The 23,589-nt window shown below is 38.6% G+C and overlaps 1 protein-coding gene across 3 annotated transcripts in view; it reads left to right on the top strand.

Annotated features, from left to right (window-relative positions):
• The window catches only part of adamtsl5 (ADAMTS like 5), a 46,129-nt gene that overhangs the window by 3,622 nt on the left and 18,918 nt on the right, over window positions 1–23,589 (top strand). For 2 of the 3 annotated variants that reach the window (XM_044356565.1, XM_044356557.1), the window contains 5 exons: window positions 8,655–8,730; window positions 17,251–17,423; window positions 19,034–19,094; window positions 19,888–19,993; window positions 20,560–20,687. In XM_044356565.1, coding sequence (XP_044212500.1) covers window positions 8,655–8,730; window positions 17,251–17,423; window positions 19,034–19,094; window positions 19,888–19,993; window positions 20,560–20,687 — 544 coding nt within the window. Of the gene's footprint in view, window positions 1–8,410; window positions 8,510–8,654; window positions 8,731–17,250; window positions 17,424–19,033; window positions 19,095–19,887; window positions 19,994–20,559; window positions 20,688–23,589 lie in introns of those variants that run through there. The other variant, XM_044356574.1, reaches the window with a different exon arrangement.

Here is a 23,589-nt window from a genome sequence, read left to right as displayed (position 1 = left end):
TTGGCTCAGGGCGCATTTTCTGTCTCTCTGATAACTCTTTAGAGGAATGTTTGTTTGGGAAGGAGCCACCAGCCCCGTGAACAGATTTAATCTACTTACCATGGAACACTGAGCATATAGCTTCAAAACGAGGACTCTAATTTGGTGTTACACGCAATGATGTCACTCTCTCCTGTGGGGAGGAATTTCAATCCTTTTCTTCCTTGTGGATGCGGACTGTGAGCAGAAGGACAGCAGTATTTAAAAAAAAGACTCTTAGTTAAAGATTCCCTTCAGACATGTTTCTGTTTCGAATAATAATTTGAGTCTAATAAGTTCAACTTCCTCATTAAAATCTTTAAAATGACATCTCTTCCTCTTTAAAAATCAAGAATCTATAAATATGCAAATATATTTCTTTTCAAAAGTTTAAGATGTCTCCTACTTCACTGTCAAGTCCATTTTCAGTGTTTGTGCAGCTTCAAGTTTCCACATCACACTTGTGTAAATCGGATACTGGACCACGATTGGCTCCAAACTAGTTGTGATGTCACAAATTCTTCTCGTAGGTACACACCTTAAACTGAGATTTAAGGTGAGCTCAGAGTAACTTTCCATCTTCAGCAGATGGATGTGAAAACAAACTCTGCACATACATCATTCTGCAAATGAACTGCAAGTCCAACTCTTAGCTGCTAAATGCTCCACTATATTCACCAAAATCACACAATCGCACATAATACAAAACCTACAAAGGTACAGAAGTGAAAACCATGGATGCATCCCAATTTATTGATTTTGAAAAATGTGAAATGCAACTAATGAGTCTTTTTCATGGTGGACATCTTTAGGTGTCACAGCAGGAAAATCACAGGTGTTGATCTTGATGGTTTTTTTCCATTCAGCAGCTTCAGTGTCCTCGTATTGTGTTTTCTGACTCAATGCCAAGGTTTACTGGGACACTTGAATATAACAGATCCATCATTAATGTTATTAATAACACCTGTGTTTTTCCCACTATCACAACTCAATATGTCTGCCATGAAAAAGGCTTATTGTCATTTTGGGTATACATGATGTAATTCTTCTATTCAAGGTACAAACGGAAATGGTCTAAATATTTATTATTCACTTCTGTTCTACCTTTGTCTGTCTCCTGTGGGTTTATATCCTGGAAAGACTGGTCAGTAATCCAGTCAAGAGGTGAAATGATTAGTTGATTAATCGATTAAGTCGAAGGAAAAATAATCGGCAATGATTTTAATAATCAATTAATTGTGTCAGTGAGTTTTATAGCAAAAAACACCAAACATCCTCTGGTTCCAGATTTTCAAATGTGAAGATTTTCTGTTTTTTTCTGTTTTATATCCGTATAAACTGAATATCTTTGGGTTTTGGACAAATCAAGATATTTGAAGACATTATCTTGGGCTCTGGGAAATTAATGGCCAGTTTTATAAACTAAACAATTAATAAACCAAACAATTAATCAAAAAAGTAATGAAAATAATGGTTAGTTACAGCTCTAATCTAGTCAAAGATTTATTAAAAAAACACATAAACTCCCATGCAACAAATCCTGCATTTTGACAACTTTTAAAATAACAAGTTTAACAAACTGGTGCCAAGTGAAAGAATGCACAGTTGCATCCCAGCTGCTCCAATTATTCATTGTGAAAAATATGAAAGCATTTTGAACTTGTGAACACTTCTGAACAATCTGTCCTTGTCATGTTTCTGCCAAAGCATCCTGCTCATCCAAACACCGTTCCCTGGTTACTTTGAACGTCTGTTCTCCGTCAGAGAAAATAACGAAGTCAGACAGCGATATTCCTGACGAACGCTGTCTAGTCTCAAGGTTCAGTCAGATAAGACTTTACTGCTCCGTGTTTGTGTGTCTTTGCACAAACCTGACGATAAGCTTGTACTTTACTGATTGAAAGGTTTCCTTCCATACAGGATTACAGCTGTGTTTTTACCCAGTTAGTGCGTTTCTTTGTCTGTCAGCAAAATGTCTTAAAACCCCCGTGAAAAAAATTTCCATGAAATTTGACGGACATATCGGCTTTAGGCCAAGGAACAATTGATTTGGATTTGGTGGTGATCCAGATCTGGGATTTCTGCCATTGGACCATTAGTGTTTAAGCTGATGGAGACAGAAATTTGACTCCTAATCCTGCAGGAACATTTGCAGCTTCAAGAAAACAGTTTTTATTTAGAAGTGAAGTGGGTGTAGTAACGCTGAGGTTGACAGGCTTCATTGTTGAAATGTCAGTTGTGATTGTAATTTTTTAAAGTTTCGGTGGTCTGGCTCACTGTTCACTGTGGGGTTTTTTTGTTGTTTTTTTTTTTTGCATGGATCTCTTCATGTTACTCATGTTGTGAAACCATGACTGTAGATGACCCGGGAGGCTCTGCCGCAGTCAAAGTGGCTGTGAAAAGATAATCTTATAATCCCTGAGGTATGATGGTGTACCAAGTTTGTTCTCCCTGTCGTGGAAGGAGCGAGTGAAGTGATGTGAAGTGAAATGAAGTGAAGGGAAGGGACCGTAGTTGAGCAACAGTCTGAGTCTAGACATTTTGGCAACAACAAAACCAACAACACGATCTGTCTTTCATTCAGTCATTTACCACAAATGTCTGTGGGTGTTTTGTCCAGACATACAATAGTATTTCATTTCTTTTCTGTGAAATGTTTTACTACATCTTTAAGTGGAGCAGATGCTGAAGCACAAAGACGCTCCACGAGCGCTCAAAGAAACTCTTTCCATGAATACGAGGCCACTGAGTGTTCGATTGTTGCTGCCTCATTCATAGTCAGCGCGGATCCAGAGGTCAGAGCTGACCGCCGAGCCTCCAGTCTGAACATCTGTTAAAGGTTGTAAGGTTGTGTCAATTCATTCAGCAGCGTGCTCCATATAACCATCAGACCCTCCACCAGGCTTTCCTTAACACTGGGTGGGTCACAGCTAAATCTCAAGAGGGGTCAAAGGTCAAGACTGGCCCCCGGTTGGAAGATGTATTGCTTCTCCAAACTCGGTGGGTGAGCAGACAATTGTAAAAAGGACGCCTGCAGGTCACCATGCAGAAAGACCAAGATCCCACACAAAGAAACTGAAGGAGCACAGATCTGCAGTCAGGTGTCTCCGGTGTTGATGTGACTCACACCTTCCCGCAGGTCAAAGGACACATTCTCACCTGCAGCGCACTGTGCACCACTATAGTTTCAGTGTAATTGCATGATAACAGCGTGGAAATGTTGTTTATTTGTGCAGGGTGGGAATGTGAGGGCTACGTGTCTGTTAGGGTGTGTTTAAGGAAAGGTTTGTGAGTTCAGTCATTACAGAGGTATTAAACGTTGGGTGGGGAGAGCGCAGCTTCTTTTTTCTCTGCTGGATGCAGGTTATGTTGTCACCTGTCTGACAGTCAGATCGCACTTCGTTCAAGTGTCAGTTCACTGGATTTATGTGGAGACTTTTGGGACTTGAATCATTAGATGATCAGAGTTTCTCAACCATAAAGAACTGAGAGTGTTTGGTCCTGCTAAAGATGCATCATCTTTGGACTTTAATTTGTTATTTTCAAAATACAAAATGTGTAAAATTTTTAAATCCAGATCTGCATCAAAGTACACATAGTGACAGGTGTTATTTCAGGAGTATTTAATGAGAAAAAAAGCATGTTTTTTCAAAAATTCAGAAAATACTTTTAAAAATTATTTAACTAAAGCTAAGGCTGCAAGGATCATTTATATTATCGATTCATCTTCCAGTTCCAGTACAGGCACATTTTTGTAATTTTTGCTTATAAAAGTACTCAAACGATTAAAATTGTTGCTGATTAATTTTGTTGATTGACTAATCAATTAGTGGACTAATCATTTCAAAGTTTCACAAAAATATCACTAATATCTGTAAAATATTTTATGAGATATCTAGGGCTGCAACTAATGATTATTTTCATTGATTAATCAATAAATCGTTTACTGTATGAAATGTTAAAAAGTAGTGAAAAAATCTCTCAGAGGCCACAGTAACATCTTCACTTTGTTTGTTTTCTAAAATGTTAAGATATAAAATTTATGACATTCATTTATGAAAAGTAGAAACAGCAAATCATCATGTTTGAGAAACTGTAACCAGAGAATATTTGTCATTTTTACTTGAAAAAACAGTCAAATGATTAATAAAATAGTTGCCGATTAATTTTCTGTTGATCAACTAATCGATTAATCGACTAATTGTTGCAGCTGTAGAGATATCCTGCTAACTCACATACAAACCCAAAGATATTCAATTTACAATTAAATAACACAGAGAATATCAGAAAATCATCACATTTCAGAAGCTGGAACCAGCTCAAAGAAGACTCAATAATTAATCAATTATCCAAATAACTTCTACTCAATCATTTCAGCTCTACAGGATATCTAAGTCTGTGTTACGTGATGCTGCATTCATGTGATATTTTCTCAGAAAATCAAACTTACAACATAAACAAAGGGAGCTAAAGGGTTTGGAGAAGTGTTAGCGGATCTTTGAGCATCACTGCGTTTGGCTCATTTTCTTGTCTAACACTCTTAATGATGTAGTTGGGTGTTGTCTGGGTGGGTTGTTTTTTCTTCTTCTTCTGTCATGTGTGCGACTAATGTCAGTCAAAATAAACAACTAGTCTCGTATTGATTAAAGCCCTTTCCCTCTCCCTGCCCCGGAGCTATTCGCTAATGTGCTGCTATAATCTTAATGAGAGCAGGAGGAGGCGGGCTGACCCCTGCTCACCTCTGTGAGGGCCCCTGCAGTCGGGGGGCCAATCAGTCAGTGACCAGGACTGTTGTCTTTTCATGTTCAAAAAACTGAAACCGAAGATCATGTCAAACTGAGAGAAATTACTTCTCCTTTTATATAAATCCTTGAAAATAAGTGGATCACTTTGCTCAGCTGCAGTTCAGAGGAATTGTTTTTCTTTCATGAAATTTAAACAAACAAAAATATCAACCAAAACATGAAGTGCTGGTCTGTAGACAGTAAACAAGCACATAAACTTGCAACAGCATGACTTCTTCAGAGCTTATGATTTTATTTTATTTTATTAATTAAGTGCTGCTCATCTGTTAGGGCAGGTATACTGCACCTTTTTTGTTTGGGCAAAAAAAAAAAAATTACAGAAACCCACTTCATATAGCAATAATTGATTCTTTTGCCACTTTGGGGCAGTGGAACAAGCTGTAAACATTGTTGACATATTATCACTTCATAAAGTTGTTATGGCCTGTTAGAAAAACATTTACTTGTTCATGTCCAACTATCACTTTTCTTGTAGCTCTGTTTAGATCTCCACCAACTCTTGACAGAATTATCTGGCTCTTTAGCTGCTAAATGCTTGCAGTGTTTGGTGCTGGGCCAGCAGCGTACGAGTAGGTTTATCAGAGCTTGTATAAACTGAATGTGAGGTTGATGAGAGCAATCAGACTGAAGAAAAACAGTCAAGTTTCTAAAAAACCAAAACAATTAGCTAAAAGATGCTAAAATGCTCTGTAGAGTCGGGTGATAATTCTCTGTGATTTTGTCACTACAAGCAGCCTCTCTCACTCGACACATAGTCATTTTATCCATTTATAATATAAATATTTGTGATTACTGCAGATCTAGGGCCCTCTCACACCTAGCTTGTTTGGTCTGGCAAACCCTCACCCGGACCACAGTCTGGACCAAACAGCCAAACCTTGGTCCGACATAAAGAGGTGGTCTCGGTCCGGCTCAAACTGAACCATGGTTCGGTTCGCCTCTAGTGTGAAACCAGCAAACAAAACAACATCAAGAACGCATTTAGTTTTGTCAAAGTTACACTATGATGTAATTAGGAGTGCAACTAACCATTACTTTCATCATTTTCTCAATTAGTCTATTAGTTGTTTGTCCAATGTTGATCACTGTTTCCCAAAGCCCAAGGTAACATCCTCAAATGTCTTGTTTTGTCCCAACTAACAGTTCAATACCGAAAGATACAAATTCAAAAAAGAAATCTAAAAATACTCACATTTGAGGAGCTTGAACCAGATCATTTTTTTCCTTAAAAAATGACTCAAAACCATCAATCGATTATCAAAATAGTTGGTGATTAATTTCTTGCCAATTAATGGACTAAGTGTTGCAGTTCTAGAGATAATGAAATGCACATTTTTCAAATCAATCTAGATTTATCATTCAGTCATCCAGTTTTGATTTGATGTGTTCTGTGATGGATTACACAACTCAAGGAGGTTTTTAAAGAGTCTGTCTTTTGTTTTTTATACTAAAATGAGTGGAAACTAATGGCTGCCTGGAATGAAAGGAAAAATTCACCAAAAAAAATTAAAACTGTATTGTCTGCATTTTGAAACGACCAGCAAATATGTTTAGTTTAAAGTACACGTAATAATTTGTAGTTTATAACTAAAACGTAGGATACTCTATGGCCTTGAGCGATGCGGCTCAGATGCTGGAAGTAAAATAAAGTCTGTGGGAAAATGAAAAGGCCCCTTACATCAATCATGATTATGTGCTCCTTGCCTCTTTCGGTCAACGCGACCTTCCTTGTTCCTCTGATATGAATTCCCCCATGTAAGGCCAAGACGGGAGCTGAAGGGCTCTGAAGGGCTCTGAAGGGAAGGGCTGCTCAGCCGAGTGTGAGGGAGATGTGTATCGTTTAATTAGACAGGGCAACTACTGACCTGGGACTGAGCCAAAAAAGCCAACTCCAAAAGCTTTGGACCAATTTTCTGTTTATGGCCCAGGGAGAGATAAAAGACAACAACAGACTGAGAGAGATAGATGACAGACAGGCTGGAGGCTGTTGGAGGATGACGAGGGACATGGAAGATAAGGGCAGAGTAAAAAGGAAACAGAGAAGATTAAGTTGGTGTAACTTTCCAAATTTCTTACATCTTTTTCCTTTGAAAATGACGAGTCCCATCACAAACCACAACCCTTAAATGTATGACACACTGCAGCTGCCAGGAAAGCACTGCCAGGAAGCGTTTAAAGAGAGGGGCTTTCCAAGAATCACCAGCACTTCTCAGGAAAAGCACTTGTCCTTTGATGAGTCAGAGGGAGAAAGAGAGGGAGAATCAGCGACTCACAGTTTGCCTCACCATGTTTGCCCCGAGGTAACATAGCAAACACAAGAGACACTCAACACGATGCTGAGTGGAAGTCTTATCAGGCAGCACCATGAGAAGTGGTTTACAGTGTTGGTACTCTACTAGAGCTGCAACTAATGATTTTTCTCAATTAACTGATTAGTTGTTTGGTCTATAAAGACACAAGAAAACATTCATCCATATTAGATTATTTTCATTTGAGAGGCAGATTATCAGAGTAGTTGACAATTAATTTTCTGTCGATCGACTGATGAATCGACTAATTGTTGCAGCTCCACAAAAGATATATAAAATTTAATTGGTAACCTTTTAGGTATAACTTTATCTTATTTGTATATGTGTAGAATTATGTGCTTTTCAGAGCTCGTAGCATTGATGAAGCTTAAAATTAGTGGGATACATCTGATTTTGCTAACCTAGCTAATGTTGTGAATGCTAGGCTATTTAGTCTATTGTTAGCACAATGTTTTATTATTGTTTTGTGAAATAAAATTTTAAAATCTTCCAAGTATACATCATTATAAAGTGTCAGGTCAGATGTGTCGACCACATTTCATATTTCGTTTACTCTCTAAACTGGTCGTATATCAGCAAGCTAACGTTAGCTTTGTTGGTTGGTTCAGTTAGCTACGTAGCAATTACACCTTAAGTTACTGGTTATAAATATTTTATCAAAACTAATCTCTACATAAGAGCTAAACTGGTCGTATATCAGCAAGCTAACATTAGCTTTGTTGGTTGGTTCAGTTAGCTACGTAGCAATTACACCTGGAAGTTCCTGGTTGCAAATATTTTATGAAAACCAATCTCTACATAAGAACTAAACTGGTCATATATCAGCACGCTAACGTTAGCTTTGTTGGTTGGTTCAGTTAGCTACCTAACAATAACACCTTAAGTTACTGGTTGTAAATATTTTATAAACTAATCTCTACATAAGAACAAGTTTGATAAGATTTGCATAATTCTCCACTTATTAAACATGTAATAACAAAGCTAAATTTGAATTTCCAAAGAGCTGGTGCAACCGGACATTGACTCTAATTGAGCTCTTATTCAGATTATAAGTGAAATAAAAAGCTTCATGTAAACGCAGCAGGTGATACAGGTTTTCTAGCATCCTTTTATGTAACGTGGGTCAACAGTTGGACAGGGTTGAATGAGGGGGGAGTCCAGTCATGCAGGCGGTCCCTCCCTCTCGGGCTGTGTGGGAGTTAATAAGACACAGTTGAGGTGGGGGGGACTGGGCAGGGGGAATTAATGATACTGGCTGGATGGGGGGGCATTCCTGACCTTGGCTCCTACCCACAGGGGTTCGCAGTAGTGTGGCGGCTTATTTGTGGATATTATCATCGACCTAAAGACCTCTGTGCCTGCGAGGCGGTTTGAAATGTCAGTCGTGTCTTTTCTTTCTCAAGTCTTCCCACCTCTGCTGTAACAACTTCTATACCTTCAACTCTGGACATTCTTGTGTGTAAAACAGCAACGGTAATGTCACTAACCGACTGACGGTGTTTGTTACTCTCTGTGTCTACAGGAAGCTGACTCTGTGCCAGGCCCTGACCTTTGTCCTGCTGCTGGTCGCTCCTGTCTGCCTGTCCTCCCTGCAGAGCGTAAGTCCGACTCGCCTACTTCAACACAAGTTACTGCACGACCTCGACAGGAACGCCTCTGCTCAGTTTTACGCCTCTTACTATAGTGAATCTGGATTGATTATCAAATGATGTAACCCTGCCAGTGAAGTGGAACCTTTCTCAGTCAGTCAGTGCAGCTGTGCACGACATTGTCCAAAACTACTGAAAATAGCTTTTAAAACCAATAAGTTCAGATTTAACCAAACTAAATTTAATGCTACATTTGATAATTTGGGGCAGAAGAACACATATTATGACATATGGCTAACGTGTTCTCAAACAGTCGTCTATTCACACATCCAGCAGACACTGAGCCAAGTCACTGCTCAGAATAATACCTGGCCTGAGTTGCACCAGCTGTTTTTAAATCCATCACTTAGTTTATGTGTAAAGTCTTTTTTAAGCTCTTAGAAACCGCTAACTTATTAAAAACTAGTGATTTACTAAATCAGGTTGCCCCATTAAAACTTAAGAAAAGTCTTAGCTAGTAAATTTAGTAATGTGTAAATTGGTTGCCTTTGACTTTGGGAAAATATTGTCATTTTTATTTCATTTACAGACATTTTATAGACAAAATTAATCAAGAAAATAATCTGCAAATTAATAGATAATGAAAATAACTATTAGTTACAGCCCTACATGAGAGCGCTGAACAGTGAATGTACCATAAAACCAAAACTTTGAGCTAAAAGAGGCTTAAAGACTCCATCAAGCTGCAGAATTAAGAGATAATTTTCTGTAGGTTCATCACCAAGGACAGTCTCTTTCACATTAATAATAATAATAATAATAATAATAATAATAATAATAATAATAATAATAATGATACATTTCATTTGTAGTGATTCTCAAAGTGCTTTATTACATCACACATAATCATTTATTCATTGTTAATATGAAACATAGCATTTATTAAATAGCATTTGATTAAAATTTAATGGAGCTTAACCGATGTCTTCCTTAAATATTTTTGAATTGCTATTATTGAGCTCCTTTAAGAACACTTTCATACATTTTTAAGGTCTTCAGTTGTACACAGGAAGTCAGTTGGAAGCCATAATCTCAATATTTGTGTTGTGTTGTGCAAATATACAAAGCTAATAGCTGAGTGACAGTGTTTCAACAAGTGGCACCGTGCTACATTTACACACGGGGTCATGCAACCTGCCAAGGCTCAAGGCCGTTTCCCACAGTCTCTCCACTCCTTCCTGCCTTTTCGTCTTCTTTTTCTTACATTTGACAGAGTTAAATGTTGCGATTAAGCTAATTTGCGCAGAGAAAAACGGTGCTCTCAGGTTCCAAAGAGGAAAATCCAGCTCATCTAGATAATAAACCAATCACAGCCCTTTGACCATGTGAGTGGGTCGCTGAGGTCTGGGAGCGTGCTGATTGGATTGTTTTTGCAGCGTGTTTGTCTTCTGATGGTATTTTGTCTTAGAAACGGTACTGTTCCTATAAACTGCGTCCTCATGGTGTCTCCATGCTCTGATTGCTGCCACACCACCATTTCTGCTCCGATTGCCGCGTCCATCATCATCATCATCACTGTTTGTCTTGTTGTCAGGCAGACAACCCCCCCCAACCTCCCCCCAGGCCCAGCTGGAATAACCAGACACTGAGATAGTCTAAACCCCCAGCCCGCTCTGTCACATCAAACACAAGAATGTAGTGGAGGGTCGACACATCGAGGGTCCCTTTTTTATTATGTGTTGTTAGAAAAACAGTAAGTCAGTATCACACTGGTGTCATTTAAACAGACATAATGACACTCTGGGGGAGACGAAACCATTCCACATTTAAAATGTTGTTTTAGATGTTTTGATTGCTGGAACATTTTCTGCATTCAGTCATTGTTGCAGCTGCACTGGCAATGTTTCTGTTGTCAACATTCAGCCAGCGAAACACAACAACAAGACAAGTAGACCAAACAACTCAATGGACCAAGAAATTCAAAATACTAGAATAAGAGCTAGAGCTAGAATCATGTTATTGTCTTATTTTCATGAAGTAACTTTTCCCAGGGGGAAAATTTGGTTTGCAATATATCATATTTGAAGCACCACAGTTGGAAGAACCACAAAAACTAGACGTCAGAGAGCTCGAACCTTCACTAAGTGCTGCATAATCCTCTGTTTTGTTTTAATAACAGAAAACATAAAAATCTGCTACAAAATAAACAATGACCAGCAATTAGGGCTGTTGAATCACAATATTTTTTGTTACTGATTGAAATGTTGAAATGTGTAGTGCTGACTTAAAAAAAATTGTCAAGTACAGAAAGTTGTTGTTTAATTATTCTTAAATCACAAACATATTGCTTAAAATGTAATATTGACAAACTGTATTTTAGTTTGGCAAAGTTCTTAGAAACTGAATCTTTTAAGAACTTGGTTTGGTAGAAAAAAAAGTTGTTGACAAAAATATTTTCTGAGTATCTGTATTATAATTCAGCACTAGTACCCAGTGAGATAGCGTGTTAGATTAGTTTTATTTAAGAGGATTCAGTAGTTAATATGAAATTAACATAAAATGTTCTAAAAGTCCTGGCAAAAATTTTAAAAATTGTTAAAAGGGCTTTATTACGAAACAAGAAAAAGAAGTGAAATCCTACTACTATAGTTTGTTTCATGGTTTGCTGACGTAGCCTCCAGAGTGGCAGGAAGTCAGCAGTGAAGCAGTGACCAATCAGAACAGAGTGAGCTCATCAGGAGGCGGGTCTTAAAGAGACAGGAGCTGAAACTGCCTGTTTCAGACAGAGGCTGAACTGAGGGGCTGCATAAAGGGTCAATATAAGATAAATAAGGAGTTTTTCACTGTAAATCATGTAAAGATATTCCAGTAGAGCCCCAGAACATAAACATAGACCTGAAAATGTGCATGATACGTCCCCTTTGAAAACTCATGGATACATGTAATTATTTTTTTTTTATAAAATTACATTTAGATTTGTTGACAAATTTGTGTTCTCTTCACAAAACAAACAGAGAAGGAAACAAATCATCAAACAGAACTGAATAAAAGATTAAATGATAATAATTACTAAAACAAAACAACATTTAAGTGTCATTACACAGTATTCAAGTAAAACAATCTAATAACAAGATGAAGTGATTTTCTATATATAGTGTGGAAAAGTCATTTTCAGGGACAGTATTAACAGTAATTAAGTCAGTAATTCTTATGGACGTATTGAGTAGATAATCAGATTATTTTAATTTTGGCTGTGAACGCGGGATGGAAAGTTTTTCCAGTTGTGTCTGTCAGTCCCAGACTGTCTCCTCAGAGTGGGAGAGCTGGTCTGCTGACAGATGAGAGGCATGATGGGAAAGTCAGGCGACAGTACACTTAATAAGTCTGTAAAGCCTCTTCTTATATTTCGTAGTTGGTTTTATCTCTGGTCTCTATTCCATTTTTAGGTATTCTATTCATTTTAATTTTTTATATGAGTTTATTGTATTTGTTTCTTCTACCTTCCTTATTGTTTTTATATTTTGATTTCTGTCAAGTGGCTGCTGTAACACTTTAATTTCCCTTTAGGATTAATAAAGTACTCTGTCTATGTATGTTGTTAGACTGTAGAGTGGAGGGTTCAGGTCCTTGTTTCTACCTGTCGCTCTGACTGTATGCAGTTTTCTTTTCACACATGAGAGCAGATTTTTTTTCTCCTCATGTGAAGGGGGGGGAGGGGTGCATTGTAAAGGTCAAAGGTCACTTTCATTAATCTAGAATGCAGCCCACCCCATCTCCAACTGTTATCAACACTAATTTGACCGGCGGTAACACTAATGAGGGCAACCTCACGTGACCCTGCCATGAAAAATGACGGAGAGTCATAGCACAGGTCACTCTCAGCTGTGTGTGTGTGTGTGTGTGTGTGTGTGTGTGTGCATATCTGACCAATTCTATCATATGAGTCACAAAGTCAAAGAGCCTCAGTCACTCTCAGACTTTTCTCTTCTTGTCAGCTTGGTCAACCAGCAGAGATTAGCAGTTAAATTGGATGTATTCTTGCACATTTCCAGCTCTATGTTTGTATTCTGGGGCTCTACTGGAATATCTTTGCATGATTTACAGTTAAAAACTCCTTATTTATCTTATACTGGTCCTTCATGCAGCCCCTCAGTTCAGCCTCTGTCTGAAACAGGCAGTTTTAGCTCTTGTCTCTTTAAGACCCGCCTCCTGATGAGCCCACTCTGTTCTGATTGGTCAGCTTTTAGAGGCTGCATCACAGCTGACTTCTGGCTGTTTGGGAGGCTACGTCAACAAACTATGAAACCATCCTACAGTAGTAGGATTTCACTTCTTTTTCTCGTTTTTTACTCGAAATGTCAACTTCTCAAATACATCCGTACATGTTCGAGCTGAAATCTGATCTGAAATATGTGAATGGACAATATGAACAACACACGGAAAAACGTTAGCAAGAACCTTAGCAACAAGGGCTACAGAACGGCATGCAGCAAGGTGAGGAGGGTCTAGTTGCAATCTTGCAGATTTACACGACACACCTACTTCACTACACAACCCCCCTCCCTCCCCCATGTTCTTACTCAGACCCTAATCATGTCACTCCTCATGCCTGAACCTAACCAAGTGGGTGTGTCGTGTAGTAAAGTGTCGTGTAGAGTAGTGTGAGTCCACAGATAGATCTACTTGGACAAGGTAGAAAAAAACGTTGCAAACAAAGTATTAACAGCAGGTTGAAGCCCTGACTTTTGACTTGCAGGGAGCTTTTCTAGTTTTGGAACTTGTTTAACATAGATATAAAACATCATAACAGTATATAAATAACAGAAAATCACAAAATATGATATGACCCCTTTAAAAGTACAAGAAAACACGTGTACTGAAGGTTTTGGATGTGGGAGTTTTTGGGAGAGATTAATGGTTACCAGTAAATGAAAGCGCCAAGGCTGTGGAGATACTACATGAGAAGTACAGAGGCTTGTTGGGACTAATGTTTTCATTAAACTCTTTTAATGTTGAACTCCGGGAGTTCAGAAGGCTTTGCAGTAATAATCTAGCAAATGATAAATGTCATGTTTCATTAAACTGTGGAAACTCTTTGAATAACCGGTCTTTTGGATTTGTTCAAGAGGCTAAAGTTAATATTGGAACCGCTCAGAATTTTTTAACCTTTTTATACGCAAGATGTTCATCACTGATCCTAAAACATGTGAAACTATGCTGAGAAAAAGCATTTTGTTGGTATTTTTGTCTCTTTAAGCCACGTCACGGTTAAAATAAAGCCTGTAGCAGCAGGATGTTGTGTTTGCTGTAGTTGTGTCGGCTACTTATGAAACAAACGAGCCTCGTTATGTGGGATGAACCTGAAATCATATCGATATGGATGTGAGGTGTAGACAGCAGCTGCTCATTTTATTCTTGTTTATTTAGTTTTATTCTGCTGTCGGCAGAGGAGTTAACTGAGGTCGCATGTGGATTCATGCTACTATGTTACCTGATGTCTCCAGCTGTTCATTGCTGAGGTGAAACAGCTGGTCAGTGAATGGAAACCATCCCCATTTAATTACCTATTCACATGAAAGATCAATCAATTAGCCATTATTACTATTATTATAGACATTATTGCTTTATGCTGGATCCCTTCTGCCTCCAATATGCTGCATAGTCCTAAATAGTATCATCGACTTCATGTGTTGAGGACGGTGAGATCAGCAAACCCAACAGCTAAAACCAGGGTATCAGCAGGTCTCAAACAGTCTCCCTCCAGTCAGATATATGTTTTTTCTTCTTGTTCCTTCAGTCAGATGTTTGACCTTCACTGTGCAGAAAGACGTATGTGCAGAGTTTGATTTCACGTTCATCTGCTGCAGGGGGAAAGTTTCTCTGTGCTCACCTTAAATCTGAGTTTAACACGCGTACCTATGAGCAGGATTAGTGACATCACAACTCGTTTTGAGCCAATCGAGGGCAAACAAACAACATATAAGAGCGATGTGTAGACTTGAAGCTTCCGGTGCACAAACACTGAGACATCGTGTGTGTCCAGCAGTTCAACTTTTGAAATGAAAAACATTTGATTTCATATTTATAGACTCTGCATTTTTCCATGAGGGACAGGGAAGAGTTAAGGACTTTTAACAAAGTTTGGAGGAGATCTGTACAAAGCATTAAATTCGGTTCCCTCAAAAAAAAAAAAAACGGTCTGTACAGTTATTACAAAGTATTACATTTAATTTACAAAAATCCATTTCCTGCCATAGTTGTAGCTTTTTTGTGTGTGGCTGAGGGCTGTCGAGAGACAGTTACTAAAACGAGACTGGTGAAACAGTGTTTGCTGCAGGCAGACCATCAGACCTGCAGCAAACACTGTCACTACTGCAGCTACAGTTGTGAGGAAGCTCATTGTCTCATAATGGACAAGTGTCAAGTTTAGCAAAATGGTTTTCTGTTATTCTTTGACTGACGTGATCGTAGAAGATGAATTAAATTGCATTAAAAAGGTTGGGAACACTGCAGAAACCTGTTTGTTCCTTACCTATTGTAAAGATTTATATGTTTCTATCTTATTTGCATTTGTTTATTGTACATTTTCAAAATCAAAGTTATCAGAATCTGATGTTTTATCCACCTTGTACTTTGAGTACTTTAGTCTTTTATTGTCAACACAATAAATCAAGCACACAAACACGATGGAGACATCCGACTCACACCACACTCCTCCATTACAGTGGATGATCTGATTACACCGCGGACAATCTTGCTGCATACATTTGCATATTAATGAAGAAAGTGGCGGGACATGAGAACAAGAGTCCCGAGTTCTGTTTTGTTCATGTTCTAATTCACATCTGCTCCTTCTGAGTGTCGCAATAATTCCCAATTTGCACAACAGATACTCCACATGGCTTTGGCCCAAGTCCATTAAGTAGGTCAAGACAGAAATGCAGCTGATGTTGAAGGTGTGTGTAAAGAGTTAAAAGTGTGTGTGTGTGTGTGAGCCTGCTCCTGTATGAGAAACCGGTGGGAGCGCTGCCAGTTTCAGTCCTCCTCCAGGGGAAAAACTCTGGAATGTGTTTGAGGAGCACCATTGAGATTTCTCTAATCACTTTTATTGTTTGGCTCTGATGATCCTGATCCACCAGGCTCACAAGGTTGTCTGTTTGTGTGAATAGATTTTACTGCCCGTTGGATTCTTGGCTATAAATAGAGCGGGTTTTGCTAGGTGTCACAGACAACTCCCCTCAACAGACATTTTCCCTTTCACAAATGACATCCTACTGTTCTGCCAATACTGTCCTCACACACACACACACACACACACACACACACACACACACACACACACACACACACAGGGATTGTGGTGAAGTGCTGACAGTTGCCAGTTGCCACCTGACAGCTTTGAACATGCAGGACAACACCGCAGAGTGATGCTGCAGAGTGATTACAGCGGCGAGCAGAGAGTCGTGTTGTTAGCGTTCGCTGTCTCAGCTGACGGGAACTCGACGGTGCACGACTCCAAACACAATATAAATAGAAAACACACAGCAGAGCAGCATAGAAACTGCTCCGTGTGATCTGTGGAAACAGTAGAAAGGTGTTAATACTCTGAACTTTATAGTGAGGTTTCACAGTTTTTTTTTATTAACAACTATTTACATCATAGGATTATTCTGTAAAACCTAATACTTCTCTATTATCTTCTTGTTCATCACTGTTATTAAAATCAACAATATTTGTTTTTATAAATAAACTAATCAGTCAAATTTTTATCAAACAGTTGCATTTAATTTCACTGCAATAGCAACAATATTATTGCTGTAAAAATGTAACATTCTCATTTAAAAATATATTTAAAAAAGTGAAGCAAAACTAAAAAACTAACATTTTATTTTACTATAAGAAATTAATTGCAGTATTCATAGTAAGTCATGGAAGTACCTTAAAATACAATTATTGCTCCAATACAACAGTTTGTAGAATTGAAGTGAATAGGAAATCCTTCAATTTTTCCTTTGAAATAAAAAGTCAACGTTTGTTTGTTTTACAAGAATTCAGAGTTTTAACAGCTGACGTCAGTTTTTCTAATGTGTGAGGTGACAATTATGAAATGTTTTGTTTGTTTCAAGTCTATCCTAAAACAATACTGACATGCCCGTATGTAAATTAAAAGGTTTGGTTGCTTCTTCTTCTTCTGCAAAGAAATCTCATCTTAAAACAATTTCAGTTTAATTGTTTAAGCAAATATGAGACTTTAGCAGACAAATCATGAAGGTATCCTAGTAAGTTACTGATCTTTTTAGTAACTGCAGGAACAATTACAGCAAACAATCACTCTTTCAAAGCAGATATGGGCATGTCAGTGTTGTTTTAAGGCTTTAAGGTTCAGGAGTTGTGTATTTGTGGTGTATTTGCAGTGATTGACAGGTATCTCAGCTCAGCCTGGATCTGCTTTTTTTGTTCTTTTTAGTGTGTTTGTCACTTAAATGTCAGCGTTTAAGTGTCCGTCTCCTTCTATCTTCTCTGTCTCAGTCCTCCAGGGTTTCTGCGTGGGGTCCCTCCGGCGAGGCCTCGTCGGGGCGTCCGGCGCGAGCCCGACGGCAGCTGCACTTCAAGAACGAGTGGGCGAGCTGGAGCGGCTGGTCCGTGTGCTCACGGAGCTGCGGGGCCGGAGCCTCGGTTCGGACTCGCACCTGCATCACCAGGTGAATAACAGTCAGATCCAGCTCAGTGTACATGGAAAGGAGACGTATTATTAGTCATGATGCATTTCAAATTGGTTCCCAATGATCTTAAGAATTAATTAATGCTATTTAAAGTTTAATGTGTATTTTCAGAGAAACCTGAAAGGCATTGTAGAAAATCTGTTTGCATAATTTCTACAGTTGGAATAGATTTTGAGTAACATTAAGAGTTTCATTTTAGCCGATACATTTTCGACATAGCAATCTGTTGATTTTAACATTTACTGTATTAATTTTAAATTAACTAAACACAGTGGTTCCCAGTCTGGGGCTCAGGAGGCTCATGGTAAATCTGAGGGGTCACAAGATGATTAAAAGGATAAAAAAGAAAGAAAATCTGTTTTTTCCTGCTTTTTCTCTATTCTTTGCTTTTTTCTTGCGAAATACCGAATACTTTAATCTATTTAGGCCTCCAAAATTCCTTCAAATTAAACAATCTGAGAGGGAAAAATCACTCTTTTGATTTCTCACAGTTCATGTCTAGAACACATGGCCTTGTTTTAAAGGGTTACAAGCCACAAAGCCCTGGAACTACTGACTTAAGTCTTACAGATTTTCACTGAAAACGCCTGGTTTTATGTCTCTGTGCACCCTGAAGTTACTGTATGTTTCCTGTTGTAAGAAGAAGGTAGTTTCCAGTAAATGAAGTCCTCTTGTGATGTTAAATTACAAAGTAGTGCAGTTCAATTTCACTGTAAACAATACTTGTTAAATCAGATTTTCATCTATTTTTGAATAATCGAAAACAAACTCAGTTAAATTACCATTTAAATTAAAATAAAAATACCTTAATATAATTTATATCAGTATGTCAAATGTTCCAAATATATACTTGCTTTCACCACAACATTAAGAGCCTGGTTCATTAGAAATCAAACTTGCCCAGGGACAACAGCTGAAAATCAGCCTTTCTGGCTAACTCTGGCATATTTTCAGAAATGTTATTAATATGCACTGTCCCTGTCAAATAAAGAAATAAAATTAAATTAAAATTAAATTAAATGTAAGTGAGACTTTTTGAACCCGTCACAGCAGCCTGCAACTAACAATTATTTTAATTATTGATTAATTATTATAGCTATAAAATGTCCCGGTATAATTTCCCAGAATCAAAGGTAACGTCTTTCTTTTTTAAATTGACAACAGTCCTGAACCCAAAGATAATTGGTTTACTATCATATATGACAAATAAAGCATTAAATGATCATATATGAGAAGCTGAAAGCAGCAAATGTTGGACATTTTTACATCTTAACAGATGAATAAAACGATTATTAGATTATCAAAATAGTTGCTGATTAATTTATAGTGTCGATTAACTAATTGATTAATAGACTAATCACTGCATCTTATTGAAAAAAGACTCTTTCCTGTTGTGTTTGCGATACTCCCAAAGTCTCATAATCCCATGTCCCAGGATGCCCCCTGACTCAGTGGAGGTGATTTACTTACTTGTTATATCTTGCTTTCTTACTCATCTATTCTTGCTGTTGTAAGACTGTAAATTTTTCCACTGTGAGATTAATGAAAGATTGTTTTATCTTATAAATCTCTTTGTTTCTGTGTCACAGGAACCCAGTGGGCGGACCATGTGGAGGAGAACCCAGACAATACAAGATCTGCAACACCAAGGTCATTTCAACATGAAGGTTTTCACACTGTATGGGAAAAACCGGCTTTCAATGCAAACATTTTTAGAACAATGGCTGATGTTTGCTCTGGAAGTCGGTCATGTAGGTGTGTTCGGGGCAGGTATAGCAGCTGACTGAGTCGAGAGCTTTCAGGGTGTGATCTGGAATTTCACCGACATATTAACCCGCGTCCTCACCGCACCGCTCTGCTCTGAAATCTGGGATTTCACGTAGTCATGCTGCAGCAGCCAGGTATCAGACCTGCTATTGTGTTGAGAAACGTGCTGTGAGGTCAGCGGCGGTGTGTCAGACATGTCGAGGTGTGTGTGTGTGTGTGTGTGTGTGTGTGTGTGTGTGTGTGTGTGGGTGTGTTTGGACAGGCAGTCACTGTGGCCCATATTGATTAAGGGAAGAACACAGATGAGTTGCAGCGTGTTGAAGCATGCTCGAGTGTGTGTGCATGTGGCAGTTTGTTCAGTGTGATTAACTCTAAGCTTCTGTTGAATGGACACAAATCCCCGACTTCTCTGCTGCACTTTATGTGAGGAACGTGAAGTTTTGTGTGGAAATAATTTGTTCACACTGTGACATCCCACACGGTTAACCATTTATTTTAGGGTTAAGACTCACTTTTATGCTTGAGATTAGATTTATAGCTGGGTTATGGTTAAGGTAAGAGTTGTAGTTAGGTATGTTGGTAGCTGTTATGGCTAAGTTTAACTTTCAGGGACTGAACACAACAATGCAACATCCTCACATTGTGTGTGTGTGTGTGTGTGTGTGTGTGTGTGCAGGAATGTCCCTCCGGTTCGGACGATTTCCGAGAGATGCAGTGTGCCGCCTTCAATGACAGACCGCTGGTGGCTGGAAACACCTTCAGATGGACCACGTTTCATGGAGGTCAGTGAGACGAACGCCTTCCCAACTGCTGCCAAATCGGTGTCAGGGGGGATACAAGGTTTTCAAAACAACATGATTTCTCGAAGACATTTATGGTTTAAAAAGTGGTTAATTCTAGAGCTGCAACAGAACAAGACATTTGAAGATGAACTTCAGGCAATTTACGATGCATCCCATATGACCTGAACGTGACATAATGCCTCTACCAGCTGGTGTTTTTTTTTTTTTTTAAGTAAAAGAGAAAGCTGTTCTTTTTGAAATAACTCTCTTGGTTGAACAGATCTGAAAATACCAGCTGGGGTTAAGAGTGTGTTTGTGTAACTGTAGTTTTTGTGTTGGTGGCAGTCATGTGACTCTCTTGTCCTCTGTGAGGCCTGCTGGGTGTTTAATCCAACCTGTGTTATGAGTTTTTTTCCCTCCCCGTTCTTCTTCCCAGTTCCCTCCTCTCCTCACCTCCTGCCTGTGTTTCTGTTTCTCAGCCACCTCCCCTCCCCTGTCACTTTGCCTCTTTGCCTATTTTCCCATAATAAACTAACGAGCCACTGACTGAAGATCTTCCCTGCCAGGCTCTAACCCCTGTGAACTCAGCTGCCTGGCCCTGGGTCACAACTTCTACTACAACTTCGGCCGTGTGCTCGATGGCACGACCTGCGAGAAAGAGCCTAGAGCGGTGTGTGTCAACGGACGCTGCCTGGTGAGTGGAAACAATATGTCTTATAAGTGTTTTTTTACTCACTGTATTCATTCAACTGTAATTGTCAGTAATACTTAATTTAAGATAATGCAGCTTTAACTGAGAAGGTCATTGATATTTGGCCACTAGGGGGCAGCAGAACTCAACAACAAACTGACAGACACACAGTCCCGACATATTATTGCCTTATAAGGTTGTTACGGTTAACAAGTTGGCAAACAATTACCTCTTTTTACATCTAGACGACGCAGAGCAACATTCGCTTTTATCTGTCTCTGTTTGCGGCTGCTGCAAACAGTTTTTTATGAAATCAGTGAATTCTTACATACTGTAAATGTGACGTGAAGCCAAAACTGAGCTAAAACTCAAAGCTAAAAAGCTCTGTTTGTCGTTTATCTTTGCGAACAATGCCTCTTTTCTTTCTTTATTCTGCAGAGGCTTTTAATTCAATGTTATGCAGCTGTAAATGTCAGGATGAGACATCGGATTGATGTAGACCCTGTAAGAATTTCACATTTGGTTTTGAGTTCTAGTTTTCGGTGATGATCTAAACATGAAACTGCTAAATGTCAAATATGAAATATTGGAACTGGTGGGGCTGGATAACTGCAATATGTTTTGGTGTCTGTGTCATTGATTATTATATATTTAAAAGATGTCATCTGATATGTGGTAGTTACTTAGAATCAAAATGTTGCAGTTTTGGACTATTTTATTAAGTCAAAGTTCATGTTTTGTGGTAATTTGATGACATGATTGAACCAAATGTTCTGCTTTTGTGTTTAGATAACATTTCACGTCTGAGAACTTTGGCTACTTTTGTTTAAATAATAAAATATAGAGTTTCAAAGTCTGAATAACTGCTGGCTCCAGAAGTATTTCTCCAGTTTTATCTCAGTTATATCATCTGTGTTCCTCAACACAGAAACACAGTGTCTTGGATAATTAAGCAATAGACCAGGTTTATGTTTTGGCCATCAGTTTAGTTTTAATCATTTTAATCAGGGTTCTTCTGACAGTTTGGTACGGCAGATGGATCTAAACGCTACAATACTCATGAACCTCAGCCGCCATAAATCTGTAGGTGCTGAATTAATCAAACATGGATCCAGATGCATTTGAACTGCTGAGTGTTTCTAACTGAAATGCACAGACTTGTAGTTAACTCCTCTCCTTAAGCTTTTATGTACACAGACTTGTTCCTTTGACTTTTTATCAATGAACCAGACATTTTCAAACACAGTTGATCTTTTGTTCTTTCTCTTTAGTTTGTTCTTTACCTTTACTAAAGCACTTTGAATCGCCTTGTCGTTGAAATGCACTAGATAAATAAACCTGCCTTGCCTTGCCTTTTGGATCCCTACGAGTTTCCCTCCACTTCATAACTCTGTTGACCTTTAAAAAAATTAAGCTGGGGTTGAACTAAATTTCCACTTTCTCTCTCTTCTCTCTTCATTCCCACTCTGTCGAGGTATAAGTGACACTCTGACTGGTGCTCTCTGGAGAAGTGAACTCCATGCTGTGCGTTAGGGCCAGAGTGCACTCATCAGTGTGGACTGCAACCTTCAGTTAGCATTACAGCTCTACTCTGCACACAGTCCAGAGCTGCTTCCACATCCAGCCTGTCACCCTGACACCCCTCACACTCTCACACAGATGGGGACGATTGAAAATAAGTTTTTATCCCTCGGGTCATTTGCAGCACACGCAGAATAACGGCATGCATGCATAATACTCAATAGACACATCTGCTGCATCAGGGTGCACTCACAGGCAAAGTTATTTTTACACCACTGACACAGGATTATTGTGCGTCTGTGTTTACATACTGTATGTCTCTATACATATACTGTATGTGTATGTGTGTGCATGCTGACGTGCAGCCTGTGGTGTAAATAAGTAGATTTATGGGCCGTGGACCAAGGTCAGAGCAGCACAGGACCTGAAACAGGAAGCAGATGCTGCCTGCAGCTGGTGTAGAGGGCTGCAGGTCTCAAATTGAGATCAGACTGCAGAACACATGTCTGGTTTGGACGCAGTGCATGTGTGTGTGTGTGCATGTGTGTGTGTAACCTATGTAGATGCTCCTTCTCGACTAACTTTTTGCACATTTGCACTTCTTTAATCTGCAGTTGCTGAATTTATCCAATCAGCAGCAACTGATGATTTTCATTATTAATGAATATCAATGAAAACATCTGTTATTTTGTTGGTTTGTTACCAATAATTGTGTCATCCTGTTTTTCCAAACCGTGATTCTCTAATTTTGCTACCTGGTCTACATGTCTGTCCTCTGTTGCTCTTCCTGAGGTTTCTTCCATTTTTTTCCCTCTTAAAAGGTATTCTGGGGGAGTTTTTCTTTTCTTTTCCAAATCGAGAGTCTAAGAATAGAAGATGTTTTATCGCTGTACAGATTGTAAAGCCCCCTGAGACAGATGTGCCTTGTGATTTGTGACAGCAAGGTACAAATAAAATTGCCTTGGCTTGATTACATCTCTTGTGTAATCTATTATATTGTCAGAAATAGTGAGAAATGTTCTACACAAGTTGCCAGAACCCAAGAGGATATCTTCAAATAGTTTCTGTCCAAAACACACATGTTTTTGAAACAAGACTAAGAGTTTACAGCCGTGCTAGAAACTGTGAAATTATACTAATAGTACTATTAGTGTCATATTGAAGTTACCATAAGTTAGCTATTTACACGTTTCCAACTTGTAAATAGTGTTCATGTCAACCTCCATAATTATGAAGGCGAAACTGTGAGTTTTCTGGCAGCTCATATTTACCATCACTAAATAATATGGAAGTGCTTGAAAATTAAGCAAACATAGTCTGTTGTTCAGTGTCATTAAACCCAAATTTAATGGATATAATGTAATTTTGCCAATGCACAGTGTTT

The sequence above is a fragment of the Thunnus albacares genome, chromosome 1, assembly GCF_914725855.1.
Source record: "Thunnus albacares chromosome 1, fThuAlb1.1, whole genome shotgun sequence".
In the NCBI taxonomy this organism is placed as follows: Eukaryota; Metazoa; Chordata; class Actinopteri; order Scombriformes; family Scombridae; genus Thunnus; species Thunnus albacares.
This window is presented reverse-complemented; position numbering and strand designations above follow the sequence as displayed.